At 52.6% G+C, this 17,603-nt stretch overlaps 1 protein-coding gene across 1 annotated transcript in view; it reads left to right on the top strand.

Moving 5' to 3' along the window:
- The window catches only part of VPS8 (VPS8 subunit of CORVET complex), a 75,090-nt gene extending 57,631 nt beyond the window's left edge, over nucleotides 1–17,459 (top strand). The window contains 5 exon segments of the mRNA XM_032119436.1: nucleotides 4,560–4,640; nucleotides 5,963–6,132; nucleotides 6,711–6,879; nucleotides 16,027–16,107; nucleotides 16,749–17,459. Of these exon segments, the coding sequence (XP_031975327.1) occupies nucleotides 4,560–4,640; nucleotides 5,963–6,132; nucleotides 6,711–6,879; nucleotides 16,027–16,107; nucleotides 16,749–16,907 (660 nt within the window). The 3' untranslated portion in view covers nucleotides 16,908–17,459.
- Nucleotides 17,460–17,603: the final 144 nt, after the last annotated feature.

Here is a 17,603-nt window from a genome sequence, read left to right as displayed (position 1 = left end):
TCGCTGGGTTTGGAGGCAGGGGGGACCTGCTCCTGCTCATTCCACCTCCCTGGTCAGCCTGACAAATTCAGTCTGACTAAAGAGAGACTTGGTAAGGCAGATTTTTTGAACAACTAGAGCAAAAAATGATGACTTCTTAAAGTGCAGAGAAAAGGACTGAATTCCAGGTAAACAGCATTAGTATCAGAAGTTAATAAAATGGGGCAGTAATTGGTACCTTGTAGCTCAAAAACAGGTGTAGGGAAAATAACGTCATAAAGATCAAGAGAAGATCCTATGGAAGGAGAGGTGGTGTTGGTTTACAGGATCTCTAAGTTGACTTTGCCTCTTAACACCTACTCTTCTATAGATTTCACTCACACCCATGCATTTGCAAGCCCTGAGGTGTGTGGGAGTGCTGTGACCTGGATTGTTGGTGGGCAGCAGGGAGGGTGTGAGCCTCTCGATGCATCCTGGGGATCCTCTGACTGGTGCCAACAGCTCAGCTGCGTCCTTCAGAAATTGCTGGCTGTTTAAAGGTGGATTTTCACCTCTGAAGCTTACTTAAGCCTCTCCCAACTTCTTATCCTCCTCGTTAGGAGATGGGCTCTTCTCCTGAGAGCTTGTCTGTGCTGGGTCTGCCCAGTGGGCTGCCTTCAGTGCCTGTTCCCCCCTCTGGAGACAGTGTCCTTTGTTACAGGACAGACCCTTCATTGAACCCTGTGCTCTTGTCCTTAACCCCACATTTCCATTCACTCTGCCTTCACCCCAACCCTTATTCCTGGGTTCCTGGCACTGCACTGCTCCAGCTCACTGTTGCCTTTGGGTTTGTGGCTGTGTTTTGTCAAACTCTTGCTCCAGGGCTTGCAGAGGGTGCCTGTGGGAGGTTTCTGTGGAGTTTATTTGAATGCACAGCTTGGCCCTTGAGAGAGCAATGCCTTGAATCCATCTGGAAGCTGGTGTTGGGATGGTGATGAGCAGGTCTTACTCTGTGACCTTGTCATGAGTGCCCAGCTCAAATGTTCAGGGATTCTGAACCCTGGCCCTGCTGGGGATCAGGGTGAGAACTCCCTTGGAGCTAGGCAGCAGAGAGCACAGGATTTTTTGCCTCCCAGTCGTCTGCTTCATTGGGTTACTGGGGAATGCCATCCAAGTGCCCTGCAGGGAAGAATCACAACATGGCAGGCACAGGTGGTGCTTTCCCAGACAGGAAGAGCCCTGTGTTGTTAGCCCTGGCTGGGTGTTCCTTTTGCAGAGCTGTGTAGTTGCTCTTTGAAGCCGTGTAAAATTCCAAACCCCGGTGGCAAGCCCTTCTGTCCTGGCTCTGAGTGCTCTGCAGGGCACTTAGATGTGCTGCTGATGTGCCACCTTTACTGTGACCACAAGGAATTATTGAAACCAGCCTTTCTGGGCCCTGGAGTGCATACAGCCTTTCCCAAGCCCTCCAAATATTTTGGTCAAATGCAGAATTAGAAGTGGTGCTTGTCTGACAGGGCCCTTAAATGCTGTTCCAGCAGAGCTCAAGGCTTGGTGGTAGAGCATAGATAGGCTGGGAGGTGGCACAGCTGCCCAGGAATTCACTGGGGATTTGTTGGAAGGTGAATAACATCAGTAAACTGAGGTAGATTATCTTGCCTTTTCTGAAAAGGAATTAGAGTATTCCAATTTTAGCAGGCTGTTTTTCTTCCTCTTCTGGGCTTAACTACTTACAGATTATACTTTATGCAAATGCTAAGTTTGCAACCAAAGTGCTTGGCCAAAGGGCACCTTGCGAGGGCTGGGGCCAGACCTGCAGCTTTCCCAGAGAACAGGCAGGCTCCTGGCACCTGCCTTTCCCAGCTCTTGGGCTCAACATTATCTAACCGAAGTCATGTGAAATAACAATTGATAGATCTGCTCCTGCTCATCCTTTGTAGTGTTGGGGAGTTAGTTATTAACTGGGAAGTCTGAACTAACCACATTAGGAGAGATACCAGAGGAATCCTCTTGAGCATTAAGAAAAATGCCATGTTATTAAGGATGTGAGTGCTCTCTGAAGAGGGCTGAGGCTGAGTGTTAATTCCCTTACAAAGCTGTAATCCTTCATGAATGCTTTGTAAACAGATGCAGATGATGCCTCCTTCAAAATGGAGAACTGGAGAAGCCAGAAATGCAAAAGCTACCTGTAGGGACCCCAAAGAGGGGAAGGAAGGATTCTCTAAAAACTGTTCCAGAGTGGAAGCAGAAAGATCCAGAAAGCCTCTCCTTGTATTTTTTCCATTCCTGCACAGGGCTTTGGCTGTTTTTCTTCCTAGTCCGGGGGATCAGCACTGGGATTAGTTGTGTGTGCAGTGGTTGCTCTGGCCCCTTGCAGAGGGGAGAAGCTGAAGTGAATGTGTTTGCAGAGTGCATCTATTAGCACTGGTAGCAAAGCAAGTGCTATTTCCTGGACCCAGGAAGAAATGGGAAATGGAAGAGACAGAGCTGGCTGAAAGGGCTGCACGAGCACCTCTGGGCTGTGTGTGGATCCCTGCCAGCTCTTCCCCATCTGTTTGCTGGTGGCAGCCCTGGGCAGCCAGTTTGGCTCTGGCTCCTTGTGCCCATGCCACGTTCCCAGGGCAGCACCAGCCTGGGAGCAGCTGCTGGGCTCGTTCCTGGTTGGTGCAGTGCCTGTTCCACTGCACAGGATGGCACATCCAAGTCTGCAGCATGCCTGAACTCCAACCCAAAACCAATTTTCTAAGGTGGAATTAATGAAAGATATTCCTCCATAAAAGTAATTGATCCCTTGAGGCTTTTGTGACTGGAAATTCTGTGGGGTCTGAAGCTGTGGTTTGGAAGCATTGTAAGTGTCTGGAGGAGTGACCTGGGGGCTGTGGGTGTGATGCTGAAGGCAGGCAGGCAGCTCCAGCCCATCCCATCGGGTGGCTCTGGCAGGGAATGGCCATGGACTCACTGCTGGCACTGAGCTGCCAGGCTCGGGGTGAGGCTTTGCCTGGCCATGGGCCTCCCCTGTAGAGAAGAAAGTCCATTTGCTTGTTTTTAGAGCTCATCAAGCATGACTTGAGGAAAAGACAGCAACTGAAAGCCCTCAGACTTGTGTTGTCCCTCTGCGAAGGTGCAGGTGGATCTTTATTCTTCTCTCTTCTTCACATCTCCTCTTCCTCTGCTGTGTGTCCAGACAGCAAGCCTGTGGCTTTGAAAGTGTCCACTTGCAGCTTAGGAAGTTTGAGGTGCTGTATGGAAATGGTGGGATCTGGACAGTTTGTGAGTGACCTGTTGGCCATGTACTTGAGGGCTTTAGAAGAGGAGCTGCTGGCTGCCTGCCTGACTGCTCTGTGCTCTGGATCACATTCCTGCTGTGGAATTCCATTGCATCCCTAATCCCTGCAGTGACTCAGTGCACTGCACTTCCTGTGCTGTGCTGCTAAATGGTGCAGGCAGAAGGGAGCCTCGGAGTGTTCAGGCTGTGCTGTTCACCCAGCAGAAAAGGAGCCTGTGCAGCACATTCAGCTCTTTGTGCTTCGTCCAGCGTGCTCCAGATCCACAGCTGGTTTTGACTCAGTGCTGTAACTCAGGGCTGCTTTCATTCAGGTTTGAACGTTGGTGTTTCTGCCTGTCACGTTGCCCATGAGGGCTGTTGTTCAAGAGTTCCTTGACTTGCTTTCTGTAGCTTTGGTGATCCCTCAGGGTGTCTTGCAGTGTAGCTTCCATGCTGCTTCAGTTGTCTTTGTCAGTTGGCTTTTCCACTCTCAATTCTCCTTGCCCAGTCCCAGCATGGAATCAGCCTTGCTCCTACTCCTTCTCTCATTCATCTTATCTAGAGCTTGTTTATCCCACTCCTGTTCCTGTTTCCGTTGTGTCCCCACCATTTTTCTACTCTCTGGGTTAGTTTCCTTTCCACATCATGCATCAGGACATTTTGGCAATGTCCTGCCCATCCCACCAGACAGCTTCCTGCACAGAGTGATGCTTCAGGGGGTGCCAGGGTGGGTGTGCAGGGATGTTTGGGCTGGAACAAGCTGGAGGAAGGGGGAGATGCACAGGCTGATGACCTGTACCACAGCCCTGTGCTTGTGCTGCTGGGACATGGCAATAAAGCTGCTCAGGGCACGTGGAAATCAGCCCTGCAGCACCGGGAGAGCCCCAGGGCCCTGTTCCCTCTGCCAGCTGGGATGTAGGCTCACCAGTGACCAGGTGTGCTCTTCCAGCCTGCAGCTGAGGGGTGTGGGATGAGCCTGGGGGTGAGGCACCCCTGGCTGGGCAAGAGCGCAGGGCTGGGAGCTGGCTGGCCACGCTGTTCCCTTCAGTATTCCTCAGTGCACTCTCCAGTCAGCTCCTGCAGCTCCTGAATGGAGTTTCCAATTTTGAGCCAGGCACACTAATTTATATTGGTGTTGTCATCTACTGTGTTTTGCTAATTACTGATTTTCCCATCAGTACATGGGATTGTTCTGCTGTCCCTGTGCATGTGCAGCATAGTTAACTCTGCAGTTGTAGCTTCTGTTTGCAGTTCCAATCCAGAGGAAAGAAAAGACCTAAAAAGAATCAGAATGGTCGTATCCTGTGATTCATCTGCAGCTTTGCATTTCTTCATACAGGATCCAGTTTATGGAAAAGGGAAACTTGGAGAAATTCAAGGGCTTGTCCTGGGAATGCTGGACACTTTCAACTATGAACAAGTAAGTTGCCTGTGTTTCTGTTCTGCCCACTGCAGCATTATTTTAGCTGCCTGGCCTATTGCTCTCTCTCTCATTTGTCATTTCTGTCTGCAGGGCAAAGTCAATGGACATGTGAGTGATTTCTGTGTGATTGGGGGGTGGTGAGGGAGTTTGTTTGCTCACAGATTGCAAGTGAAGGGACTGACAGGTACATGGTGACCACCTCTGCAGCTCAGTTCTGTGTTAAATGTGCCAGAAGGATAAACATCTGCTTTTTCTCCAGCTCATCCTGCAGTTAGGGACTCGAAGGCACAAAGCTGATATGTTTTGTCTTTATATGCAGTTTTAAATAACAGGTTTTTAAGCTAGGCTGTTCTTACACTTCCCAGTGGTAATGCTGCACTTCTCTGTGACCTGATGTGATTTCCTCTTAATCTCAGTCCTGCTTTTCTCAGTCCAGTCCCAAATCCCAGGCAGTCTCCACACTTCAGCAATTTTCTGAAACTCCTTTTCCCCTAAACAGGATGCACAGTGCTCCTCCAGGTCCCTCTCCCCGCTCATGTGGCAGTGCCATCCCAGCTGCTGCTCAGGGCAGGCCCCCGGGCACCAGCAGCCAGTGCAGAAACACAGTGGGAAATAGCTTTGCTGTGGAGGCTGCACACCAGGAGCCTTTATCTGTGTTTGGGTTCTTGCAGGAGGTGTGGGCAGCTCTTGCCCCCTGTCCCTGCCCGGCAGCTCAGGGACAGGCTGTGTGCCCAGATGGGACCCTCTGGTGCAGCCTTTTGCAGCTGCTGCTGTGGAGCACAGATGGAGCAGGGAGCAGAGCCCCTGTGCCTGGGAGAAACCCGATGCTGGAAACCCGGGGTGGTTCTTTGGGCTCTTTGAAAATGGGCATCCCTCGGGAAGGACAAGCAGATGAGCAGTTCAGGGGTTTTTTTAAGACTTTAATTGCCATAGTGCATTTGAGCTTTGATTTTTATTAGCACATTTCTCCTAAAATGGGGATGTAAGCAGTAGCTTGCCAGGTAGGAGAGAGAAAAAGAAGGTTTAGTGTGGAAGATGAGAAAATGGGCCTGCCATGCCTCTCTTAATGCTCTTGGGCAAAAGTCAATACAGGACTTGTCTATTTGAGAGTGCAGAGGAATTGCTCCATTAACATGTGATGAAAGGATAAGTGTTTTGAGGTCAGTGGATAGAAAGCATAGGAGGAGAAGTGATTTTATTGGGTTGTTTCTGCTCTTAGTGAGCTGCTAAGCTGCTTGTTGTGAAGAACTGGTCGGCAGGGAGTTCCTGCAGTCTGGAGGTGACAGACTGACCTACTCTGTGTGTTGTCTTCCACACAGACCCTTCTAGAGACAACCACGAGCCTTTTAAACCACGATCTCCACTGGTCCCTGTGTAACCTGAGAGCCTCTGTCACCAGAGGCCTTACCCCAAAGCAGGATTACTGCTGCATCTGTCTCCAGCAGTACAAAAGGAGGCAAGAAACTGCTGATGAAATCATTGTTTTCAGGTAAAGTTAAGGGGTGGGATTGCAGCTGTGATCATGTTGATAGTTTAAAAGGGGAAACAAATCTACTGATTGGCTCACCTGAGTAACGCTCTGTATTCCTGGGAGCACATCTCCCTGCTGCCTGGCAGGGTGAGAGGGCTGGCTAATCACACCCATCCAGAGCCTGCTTTGCATGCAGCCAGCTCTGCCTGGCAGGAGGAATTGGCTCCCGGTTCCAGGAGCTGGCTGTCAGTTTTCTGTCCCCTCTCCCAGCAGTGTGCTTTGGGCACTGCAGCACCCTGGGCTGATTTGTGTGTTTGTACATCTTGGATCTGCCACAGCCCTGGCATCTCCCATGTCCTGTCTGTGCCCAGGTGTCTGTAAAAGAAGGTGAAATCACTGTTACCTTGACGTTATGGTCTGTAGCTGTATCAGCAAATGGGCTTCCAGTGTTGATTCTGTGAGCCTGGAAATCAGGAGGGTGATCTGTACTCCCAGATCCAGCCTTTTCCCCCTGGCCAGCCCCTTCCCCTGCACCGTGCAGAGCTCAGGAGGGAGGTGCTGCCCTGCTTCCCAGCACTGACTCCCTCTCTTCCCAGCTGTGGCCACTTGTACCACTCGCTGTGCCTGCTGAGTAAGGAGTGTGGGATGGTCACCAAGGGCATCATGAGGTGGATGTGCTACAAATGCAACTCAAGCAACAAGGGAGGGAAGCTGAGTGAGAACTTTTCAGAGCTGAAAAAAGGGACTGCAGCATCCCTGGCACAGGTAAGGCTTGTGAGGTGGTTTCTCTTCAGGTAAACTTCATCATCACTTTGTTCTTTGTCTGTCTGTGCTTCCAGACAAGCCCCTGATCAGTACCTGTCAAACACTCTCAGCAGCTAATTGGTCACTTTTCTGAATGCCCGTTTGTTTTGGTGGGGGTACAACTCTGGAAGTCGTGGAAATTTGTTCATCCAGAAGGTCTAGGAGCTGGTGTGAGGGGCAGCTGGATGCTTGTAGCTGATTGTGTGGACAATTCCTGACAAATTATTCTTAGGTGTGTTTCACATAAAACTTAGATTGAAAGCTGACACATTCCTTGTGGCTGGATTGTGGAGCCTCTGTTCCACCTTCCTAGCAGATAATCTGGCTCTGGATAAAAGGTCTGGGATTGATTTGACTCACTAAGTGCTTGTACAATGCTTTAAGAAGCTTGAGTATAACCAAAATTGATGCAGCTGGATTTGGGTGAAAGAACAGAGAATTAACTTGTATTTATTGTCAGTATTTGTGCACTGAAAGTTTCATCATCCCTAATTCAAACTGAAGTACAGCCTCAAATATGCATGGAGCTGTCTTTTCCCTGGGCTGGTGCTGTGGAGGGTAAGCCCCTGTGGCAGGTGGTTTGTTGGGTTGTCTTTAGGGATGTTGCACGGGGCAGCTGAGCTCTGCTGCTCCACGTTCCAGCAGCCCCTGGGTGAGGGTTTGTCCCCAGCTGCCTCGGGGTGCTCTGTGCATTTGTCACCGTACAGATGCGCACAGAGCTGCGTTTTCACTCCTGGAACCAAAATAATTCAATCTTGGAGTACGTTCTTATAGTCGTACTTGGGTTTTGTTCTAGCAAATGATTTCAATTCCTGCCAAACCCATCCCCATCCAAAGCTGTCTAAGGGCCTTAGCCAGCTGCTGCACCCACAGGAGAGGCTTCCTGCTTGGGGGAGACGTGGGAAAAGGGAATCTCACAGGCCTGTGTGGAGCACCATGCAGTCTCTGCAGTCAGGCTGTGTCCGTGTTTGACTTGGACAGTGCCAAAGCTTTCCCAGGAGCTTGGAAATTGACTGTGATCCACCTAGGCTGAGCAGTGTGTGTGTCCTGTCCTGCTGCAGTGGGATGTGGGCACTGGACCTAAGGCTGGGAAGGTTCAGCAGCCCCACATCTCACCCTCTGCACTCCTGCCCCAAAGGAGTGGGTGTAAATGGGGGTGACAGGCCGCGGTGTAGCTTAAAAACTAGAGGCAGAATTAAGTACTAAAACTGCATTCAGCATTCAAGTGCCTGACACTTGATTCTAGTGCTTTATACTTGGGTTATCCCTGGGTTTTTCATGGGCAGTCAGTCAGGGAGCCCCTGTGGCTCTCCTTTGACTTCAGTCTGACTTACCCTGTAGAGAAAGAAGGGGAAAATGCTCCCCATGCCACGACAGTGGCTGGGGTAAGGAGGAGAAGGTGCTTCCCTTTATTTAACTGATGAAAATGAAGGGCTGGCTGGAACTCAGGGCCTACAGGGAGAAGTGGAGAGACTGGATGGGGAAGAAGGGTTACAGCATGGATCATCTAGTGCTAGCTGGAAAGCTTCCATCCCAGGCCATTCCAGTGTGAGATGCTGCCCTGCTGCTGTCACATGCTCCTGGCAGGGAAGCCATGGCTTCCTGTTCCACACACACAGCCCAGCCCAGCAGAGCTTGGCCTGGGTTCAGCAGAGCACTGCTCAGGCCCCCAGCTCCTCCTCCCTGTGTCCCAGATCCTCTCCAAGTCTGTGATGTTCCTCACCTATTTAATTACAATATTTAACTGTTGTACTTGCATGTGATCAAACTGTTGCACAGTCACATCTTTAAAAAGCTGAGCATATTTAGACTTGGCAATAGGCTGGAGAATCTCCAGCTCCTGCAGGAAGTTTGTCTGCTGAACAATCATTGCTTAGCAGCGTTAATTAACCCTGGGAGATAAGGATTCCTCTGACCCGGCGTGGGCTGAGTTACAGGGCAGACTTTCTGTGCTGGGGGAATGCTGGGAATGCAAACTGGGCGAGATGGGGCCTTTCTGTGTCCTCTCTTAGCTCTGCTGGCCCCAGCCAGACCCAGGGCTCTCGGTTGGAGAAGCTGGTCTGGCCTCCACAGCTGGTGTTTGTGAGCAGGAAAATCCTGAGGGAGGTCCTGCTAACAACCACTGTGCTTCCAGCCCTGCCCTCCCGAGAGTCAGATCCAGAGCTTCCAGGACCTTCCTGCTCAGAGATCTGTGGGAAGGTGTTTCCTGCAGCCCCTTTAAAGACCCTGAAAGCTTAGTTCCTCTCTTGGCAAAATCTAATATGGGGTTTTTCTGGTTTTTGGTTTGTGGGGTTTTTTTTCCATAGAGAGATCTTCAGTTGAGGTATTTATTTTCTTAGGAAGCCTTGAATTAGGAGTAGAGTCATACTGAGAAATGCCACTGAGCATCTGGAGTGCATTTCACAGCACTAATTCTGCCCTGCCCAGGCAAAGGCTGTCAGTTGGAATCGTGCAGTGTGGCTGAGATGTGTATGTGAAATGACAGCCCAACAGACAGCGCTTCCCCTGCCCCTGTGCTCTGTGTGATGCTGGGGCCATTCCCTGAAACTGGGGAGCTGGAGAGACACCACAGGCCAGCACTGACCCATTATGGGATCAGTGACAGCATGGATTTAAGTGGAGCCTGACTAGGATGAGGGCTTGGCACACCCTACCCCAGCCAAGGGGAACAGAGAGAAGGGCGCAGGGGGTTTTCTTTCCTCTGGTTCTGCTACCAAAAGTTTGTGCTTTCTATGTTACCCCTGAGCCTTGCTGGCTTCCCAGGGGTAATCCTCTGGGGCTTGAGGATCATCTGTCCTGCCCTCCCTACCTTAGAGCATACCCTAAATGAGAGTTAAAAGAAATGGGAGCTTGTTTTTATGGTGGGTCTCTAATCCACTTGCGAAACTGTGTTTGTGCTGTGGTGCTTGGAGCTCACTGAGGTGTGGGGGGTGAGGGCTCAGCAGCTGGGCCACTGCCCAAATACCTGTGGGAAAGGCTCCAGGGCTATCAGTCCCTGATCCCCAAAACTCATTTGCCTCATTTCAGTGAGCTAGCTCATGTTTTCAATTTATTCTGCCAGCCTGTGCACTGGGGATCAGAGAGAGGAAGAGCCTTGGCTCCTGGGCCATAAGCCCTGCCATGAGCCCCTGAGCTGCCATGCTCTGGTTATTCTGTGTCTGAGGAGTTCTGAGCATGCTGTTGTTGGAGCTGTCCAGATGGCAAATATGTTTTATTCAGGAGTATAATCCTGTCAAGTCACGCCAGGACGGACAATGGATTTGATCCATAGTTAATCCAGTTTGTCAGGCTCTACCTTTGGGCTCTGTCCTGCAGCTTTCCAATGTCCCTCCCTGTGACAGCCTTCCAGAGCCTCGGGAACGACTCCAACGTGTGAGGGGCTGCTACCACATCCCTCACGTGACCTTAAAGGTCCCTCTGCACCATGTGCTTTCTGCTGGGACACGGTGAAGGTTTAGGATGGGATTTTTCACCAAAACTTACTTTAAAGCTTGACATCACCTCTGTCCATCAGAAGACAGACCAGTGTTACTGTTTTCAGGGTGACAGTGGCCATCAGTTATTAACTTGTCTCCAGCAATAACAAAAACTTCCAAGGGGTTTGTAACTTTGAAAATATTTGGGTGTGATCCCCGCAGTAACACCACAGAGACAATTAGTGTTTTATACAGTTACAAGGGTGGGCGTTCTCTGCTCTGTGGAGAATGTTCCCATGCACAAATTAACTGAGCAAATATCCAGTCCTTTGGCGTTGGAGGTGGACTCCTTCACTTCAGCAGTACACAGAAATCCATGTGAGGAAGGAACTGGAGACACAGAACATCTGTTAAAGATTGCTTGTAATGGAAACAAAAGTGATCTAGTAAGAAGAATATTGAGTGCAGATGTCTCGTGAGCGGGTAGAGGAGGACTGGCACCAAAGCTAAAACTGAAAACAGTACAAATTGGAAAAGACTGATTTGAAAACCAGAATTATCCTTTAGCAGCTTTTAAATCAAAATTGACTGTTTTCTTGGGCTTCTCATACTGGAGGAGTGGGTTAGTTTGTTATTTTGTGGGTTTTTTTTGAGAAATATCAGAGTGAATTGTAATTGTGTCCCCTGGCCTTCCTTCAGAGCAATCTGCAGCCTGGCAGAATAGTCCATCCACTGCCTACAGTCCAAAGTCTGGCACTCTGGGGCCCATGAGAGGCTGACAGGGAGCAGGGACAGCTGATTCCAAACTGCCTGGAGCAGTGAGACCGAGATCACCTGGGGAAGGGTCATGGCCTGGTTAAAGGCAAAGATGGCAAAATTGCAGTGGGAAATCTCGGCTTGACTTTACATCTCAATTTCTAAGAAACTATTCCTACAGTTTGATGAAAATTTCCTCCCTTTTAATAAAACATTCCAGTCTGGGAGGATGTGTAGAACAGACTCATTGAAATGCAGTGGCAGCTGCTGGGCTGCAGCAACCTGTGGATGTTCCCATAAACTGCAGCAGTCCCTGTTGGTCCCGTGAGCTGAGCTGGTGCCCCACAGCCCAGGAGGTGTCCATCGGGATCCAGCACAGCACCAGGGAAGGGCAGGAGGTCACTCTGCCTTCACAGAGGGGCCTGGGAGCAGGGGCATGTCCCAGGGGAGCTGTTCCTCAGGCTGGGCTGGCTCCTGCTGCTGCTGGGGGGGAATGGCTGTTCCCCTCTGTGATGCCAAGCTGGGAAATAACCAACTGGCCCAAGGTTAAGGGTGCACCTGACTCCTGCCTTTGATGTTCCTCTGAAGGAGGGGAGCAAAATAAAGGCAAGCAAGGCTTTGGCTGTTTGTAGTCCCTCGGTGGGAGGGGGAGGGTAGGAGAGGGATTTTTGGCTGTGCTGGTGGTTCTGGCTGTAGCCAAGGGGGCAGTGGCTGTTCTGGATGGTGCTTTCAGGAAAGCGGGGAGCATCATGTCTGGTAAATCCCATCAGGGGAAGCTGCAGTTGCCATGACCCCCTCGCAGCCATGGCACAAGGAGAACAATGTCCCTGTGGTCTGTGTGTGACTTGGGCAACCGACAGGTTTGGGCAGCTGGCAGCTGAGCTCCCGGGGCCAGGGCTGGGCTGGTCACGTTCTGGACCTCCCAGGTACACAGCAGTGCCAGGCTGCCCCCAGGGGTCAGGGAGAGATGAAGGGGACGGATAACAGAGGTGTTCCCTTGGGTTTTCTGTAAGGTTTGGGGTCACATTACCAGTAAGCCTCTGGCAGGAGAGTCACTAACCCTTACACCAAGTAGGACCTCTTCCCTCTTCTGTGTGTCTTTTACATAGGACTTGAGGGAACAGCTGGAGCTGTGTCAGGGCAGGCTCAGGCTGGAGATCAGGAAAAGGCTCTTCCCCAGAGGGTGCTGGGCACTGCCCAGGCTGCCCAGGGAATGGGCACGGCCCCGAGGCTGCCAGAGCTCCAGGAGCGTTTGGACAGCGCTGCCAGGGATGCCCAGGGTGGGGTTGTTGGGGTGTCTGTGTAGGGCCAGGAGCTGGACTCTGATCCTTGTGGGTCCCTCCAACTTGGGATATTGTGTGATTACCTTCCTTTTCTCTCCCCAACTCCTGCCCTTGAGAGAACACTGCACCTCCTCAGCCTTCTGTGGCTGGCGCTGTGGGATCTGTTCAGCAGCCTCTTGGCTCATCTCTACGACAGGAATTCTCTGCATGAGGCCTCTGAACGTGCAGGTGCTGAGCTCAGCCCAAGCACAGGCCCGTTGGGCATCATATTTAACATTTAATCCATGTGCTGCCATGCTTCCCTGGGAGCCTGCTGGATGGGAAATGAACACCCTGTCTGCTGGGCCGTGGTGCCCAGTGAGGATGTGTGGGGGCTGTGTTTGTCTAATTAACCCTGAGCAGTGTTATTGCTCCTTTGGCTGAAGGCCTCAGTGGAAGTCCAAGGGAATATCCCAGCAGTGCCTGGTGTAGGCAGGAGCAGCTACCCAGAGCATGTGTGGGAGCACAGGGATGTGCTTGTGTGCTTCCCTGTCTAACACAGACCGTGCCCTCCTCTCCACATCACTGCAGTCTCACGTGGCTGCAGCCGTGACTGTCAGAGCACAAACAGACCTGTGCTCTCCCAGGCCCTGAGTGGGAGGTTTGCTCCTCAAGTTCAGCCAAGTTCAGCTGGAAATAAGAGACATCTGCCTTTCCCCTGGTGCTGCTGAGGAGTGAGAGGCCAGGGCTGTGTGACAGATTGGCTGTGCTGGGGAGGCTGCTCTGCCCTGGGCAGCCGGGGCTGTTGGCTGCCTCTGACGGGGAGCAGGCAGGGCTCACCTGCTGCCAGGCACTGCTGGCCCCTGTGTGCTACCACAGGTGAGGTTCTGGAGGCTCTGGGGCTGTCCCAGGGCAGGTTTGGCCCCATGCAGCCATGGGTGGGGCGGTGCCTGTCCCGGAGCCTCGCTGGGCAGGGGCTCTGCAGAGCTTGGCAGCAGCAGCAGGACACTGCTGTTCTCAGAGGGGAGTCCTGAGGTTTCCCCGAATTCCTTAACAGCTCTGTCATGTCAGTGTCATTCTAGTGACTTTGGGTCACAGCCTGCCTTGCTCTCTCTTTGGTTGATTGTTCCAGGTTCCTGGGAGCACCTTGGGAACAGCAGGGCCTTATCTGACAGAAGAGAGGTGGATTTACTTAGTTTAAGGTTAATTGGCTGGGCTTTCATTAAAGCCCTGAATTTGAGTACTTGTTTGTAAGGCTGATGAGCCATGGGGAAGCAGGGGAGGAAGGCCAAGGGTGGGCTTGGTGTCCACTGCCTGTGGGCTCAGCTCTGTAAATGGGAACATGGCGGGGGTTGCTTTTGTTCCTGGGAATCCCAAAACCTTCCCCGGGACTTCTGGCTGCATCTCCTTGTGTTAAGGGAGCAGCCCCTGGGGCAGTGGGGTGCTCTGAAGCTCCAACTGATGCAGCAGTATCTTGTGTGGAAGGAATGGCTGAGGGGCAGCTCTGGGATGGGTCTCTTGGTGTGACTGTGGATGGTGCCTCTGCTCAAACTGTTGGGATCTGCTTTGCTTAGGCACTGGCTGACGATGGAATTTGTAGATGTTAAATTAAAGATAATTGCAGGCTTGGGAGGGCTGTGTGTGACTACCAGAGGGGTGGAATATGTGCAAGAAAAATGTGCAGTGGGGATTAGCATTAGTGGTGGGATCTAGGAGAGCTGGAAAATGAAAAAAGCCTCTTTCCTTCCTCCAGGCCCAGATCCTCAGGAGATGAACTGACTCTCTGGGGTTCTGTGTCTCGTCTGAGGCCTTTCCCGGGGCATGTGGGGATGTGGCTGGAAATGGGTTGGAGGTGCTGAGGGCTCCATCCTGGAGCTGGCCAGCTCTGGAGACAGAGGCTGTGCTGTGAGGTGAGCCCAGCGCCTTCCACTGACACCCGAGTGCTGCTGCTGGACCCCGGGAGCCTCCCGTGGCTCCTGAAGGGAAACATGCCTTTAGTGACACGGTTGAAAAAGGAAAAGGCCTGACAGCAGTTGTTTCCATGACAACAGAAAGAATTGCCTGCAATATTTCAGCTCATCAGCCTGGGAACAGCCTGATTGATAGTTACGTACGCGTGGTAGGGAGAGAGCAGGAGAGGGGAGGCCAATTATATTGCATTTTCCTCGTCCTTGAATGCCTGTGGCCACAGGAACTGTGCAGGGCAGTTTTTCCTTGCTTTCTGTGTTTTCCAAGCGAGGATGACCTGTGTGTCTCTGGGAAGCACTGCTACAAGCTGCTGGCTGTGAGTCCCTGACCCTCCCTGTGCCGGGTGTGCAGGGAATGGGGACATCTGGCTCCCTGACTGGCAATCAGCAAATAGTTATTTACACTACAGACAGTATCCTGGAGGGGAAGGAGAGAGTTTGGCAAATGTTTCCAGCATAAGTGATCTGCACTAAGGACATTCCTCTCTTCCTAGGCTGATGATCCAAGGCAAGGCGTGCGTGGCTTTGGGATGGTCTCAGAACTATCCAGGCTTCAGGAAACCCGTGGGGGGCTCAGTGCATCTCCCATTGCCAAAGAGCTCGAAGTCAGGGCAGCTTCAGTCAGTACCCACTGGCAGGACTGTAGCATTTTTGGTTAGTAGCCCCTGGGAAATGTGTTTTGGAGAAAATATTTGAACGTTCCCTTAAAAATAGATCCCCAGAGACAACAGATGCCAGCCTGCTGCTCATGAGGGAGGCTGCTCTCCTGGCTCCTGTTGGGGTTTCTTGATGATGCTTTTGCTTTGCAGTATGAGCAGAAACATTCAAAATAGAAACACTGTGGTGTGATAAATGGAACAAACCTACAAGAATCTGTGGTGCTTTGTCATCTCTCCCTGGGGTATGTAAATGGTGCCGTTTACAGCAGTTTGAGTGTGTGCAGCCCTCTCTGCCATAGCGCTCTTGGTGCAGCTCTGGGCCCTCTCTTTGCCCTCACTGCTGGGGGACACCTGGCCTCGAACCCCACAGCTGGGCAGTGCCACGGTCTCGGGGACGTGGCTGCCATCGCTGTGTGACGCCCCTTGCCTCCCTGTTTCCGCCCCTCATTTGCCGGCTTCCAGTGGGTAGCACCCCTCTAGAGGACAAGAGGAGGGAGCTCGGGATGCCATTATAGGATGCCGGTAGCTGGTGACAGTCGCTGGCAGTCACGGCTGGGGTAGCGGGCACACACAGCCCGTGTCCCCTCGCAGTGTTGTTCCTGTGCCGCCGTGTCGGGCTGGGCGGGGCCGGGACACGGGGAAGGGCTGGGGGAGCTGCTGCTGCCGCCTGGGAAGGAGCCTGGAGAGGCTGCTCGGCCGCGGAGGCCCATTACTTCTCTTCCCAGCTGGCTGAGAGGGAGTTTTCCCGTGCGTTTTTTCCTTCCTCAGAGGTATCCCGGTGCCGTCAGTCTGCGCCATCAGGGACAGAGCTCAGCGATAACTCACTGTGGATGCAGGGGTGTAACTGTCCTTTGGGCAAGCGCAGGATTAATTGTTCTTCCCCCCCAAACCTGGGGTGCACATGGTGTCTTCATGCCAAGGCAAAGATGGCTAAAAAGGCCTCCCAAGCAGGCTGTGGGCCGACTGCTCCTGGCCCAGGAATTAATTTCTGTCAGGAACCTGACACCCTGCTCTGTGTGGTTTCTGTAACTTTCTCACTCTTTCTCAGATGAGTTCAGAGTCTGTGTTGGATCCTCAGCAAATCCAAGCTTTTGACCAGCTCTGCCGACTCAACCGAGGCACCTCCCGAGTACGTACCCCCCATTTTCCTTCTGCTTTTAAACGGGTGATGGGCGTTTTTCACATTGCCAAGCCAGACACTGGCACTGGCAGAGAGGGGCTCTGGCTTTTCTCTGGGGTTTGCTCTAGTGCTGGCACTTGGCTGTGGCACACTGCAAGGCAGCCACGCTGGGGAATTCACTGGCAGGGAAACCATGGGAATGCCTCTGGCTTTGGGGCTGGGCCTGACAAGTGTCCATGGGGTGATCCTTTGTGGGTTTGTAACTAAGCTTCCCTCCAGACACTGCAGCTCCCACAGTCACTCGAACACTCCTCCTCCTGTGCCCGTGCTGTCCCAAGGAGAGCGCAGCTCCCTCTGTCCCTGGCGTTTTCTTTGTGCCTCCTGCCTGTTTTGGCTGTGGTTGGTGGCACTTTCAGTTCTTTCTGGGTTTGTTTTTCAATTATGTGACTTTAAAGCAACCTAAAGGCCCCTGGAGAGTTGTTCAGTTGAGGACTGGTGTCCTGCACGGAGCTCTGTAGGGTCCCTCCGTGCCATCCGTGCCCTTGGCTTTACCTGGGGTGAGGTTTCTCTCGCTGCAGCAGGGACGCAGTGGCCCGGGGCTCTCTGTACGGGGCAGGAGTGTTCCCAGGGTGACCGGGATGTCCTCGCAGCTGGCTCTCCTGACGGAGCTGGCGCGTGGGGGCCGCGGCGGCGGCGGCGACAAGCACGGGCTGCTCAGTGTTTCCCACGGGGACCCGGCCACCAGCAGCGTCTTCCAGAACGAGAACTTCCAGCTGCGCCTGACGCCCCCTCCGCTGGCTGAGGAGTAGCGCTGCTCCCGGGACGTGGTGCTGGGGAGCCTTCCCACCACAGCACGGGGTCTTCCCCCACACTGCCTTTCCCAGAACCCGCTGTGCTGAGCCCCCCTGGGCACTGCTGGGTCGGAGCTGGGCGATGTCCCGGCTCTGCTTTGGCAGCCCTGGGGCAGCTGGGCTGGAAGCTGGAACTCCGGGCCAATCCCCAGCATGCTGAGGCACAGGGAGGGCTGCCTGTGCTGACCCAGGGGCTCGTGGCAGCAGCGAGAACTTTTCCAAGTAACCGAGTCAGCTCTGCCCTGCCGGAGGAGCCTGTCCTGTGCCCAGAAACCCCCGTGAGCCCGTGCTGTGCTGGTTCTGTGGCTGGGGGCCACACCTGAGCTCTACATTCTGCTAAAAGCAGCTGTTCTGGCAAGGCCTGGCCCTGCTGTCTCATGGGATCGTGGGAGGGCACAGAATGGGCAAACCTGGAGAAGGCTGAAGAATGCAGGAAAACACATCTGTGTGAGCAAACTGACCTGCACATGCTGTGTTCTACCAACCCATTAAAGAGGCCCTTGGTTGAACTTTCCTGTGTGACTTCTGCACTTCTTTGAGTGGGCTGCTGGTAAGAGTAGGATACATCTTGTGCCTGTGGGTGAAGCTCAGACCTCGCCTCTCACCTGTACCTGTGTTGGGAGGAGTGTGCGTGTAAAAGGCCCTTGGGGGCTG

The sequence above is a fragment of the Corvus moneduloides genome, chromosome 10 (genome assembly GCF_009650955.1).
Source record: "Corvus moneduloides isolate bCorMon1 chromosome 10, bCorMon1.pri, whole genome shotgun sequence".
Classification (NCBI taxonomy): domain Eukaryota; kingdom Metazoa; phylum Chordata; class Aves; order Passeriformes; family Corvidae; genus Corvus; species Corvus moneduloides.
The sequence above is the reverse complement of the archived record's forward strand: the minus strand, read 5'-3'. Positions and strand labels throughout refer to the sequence as shown.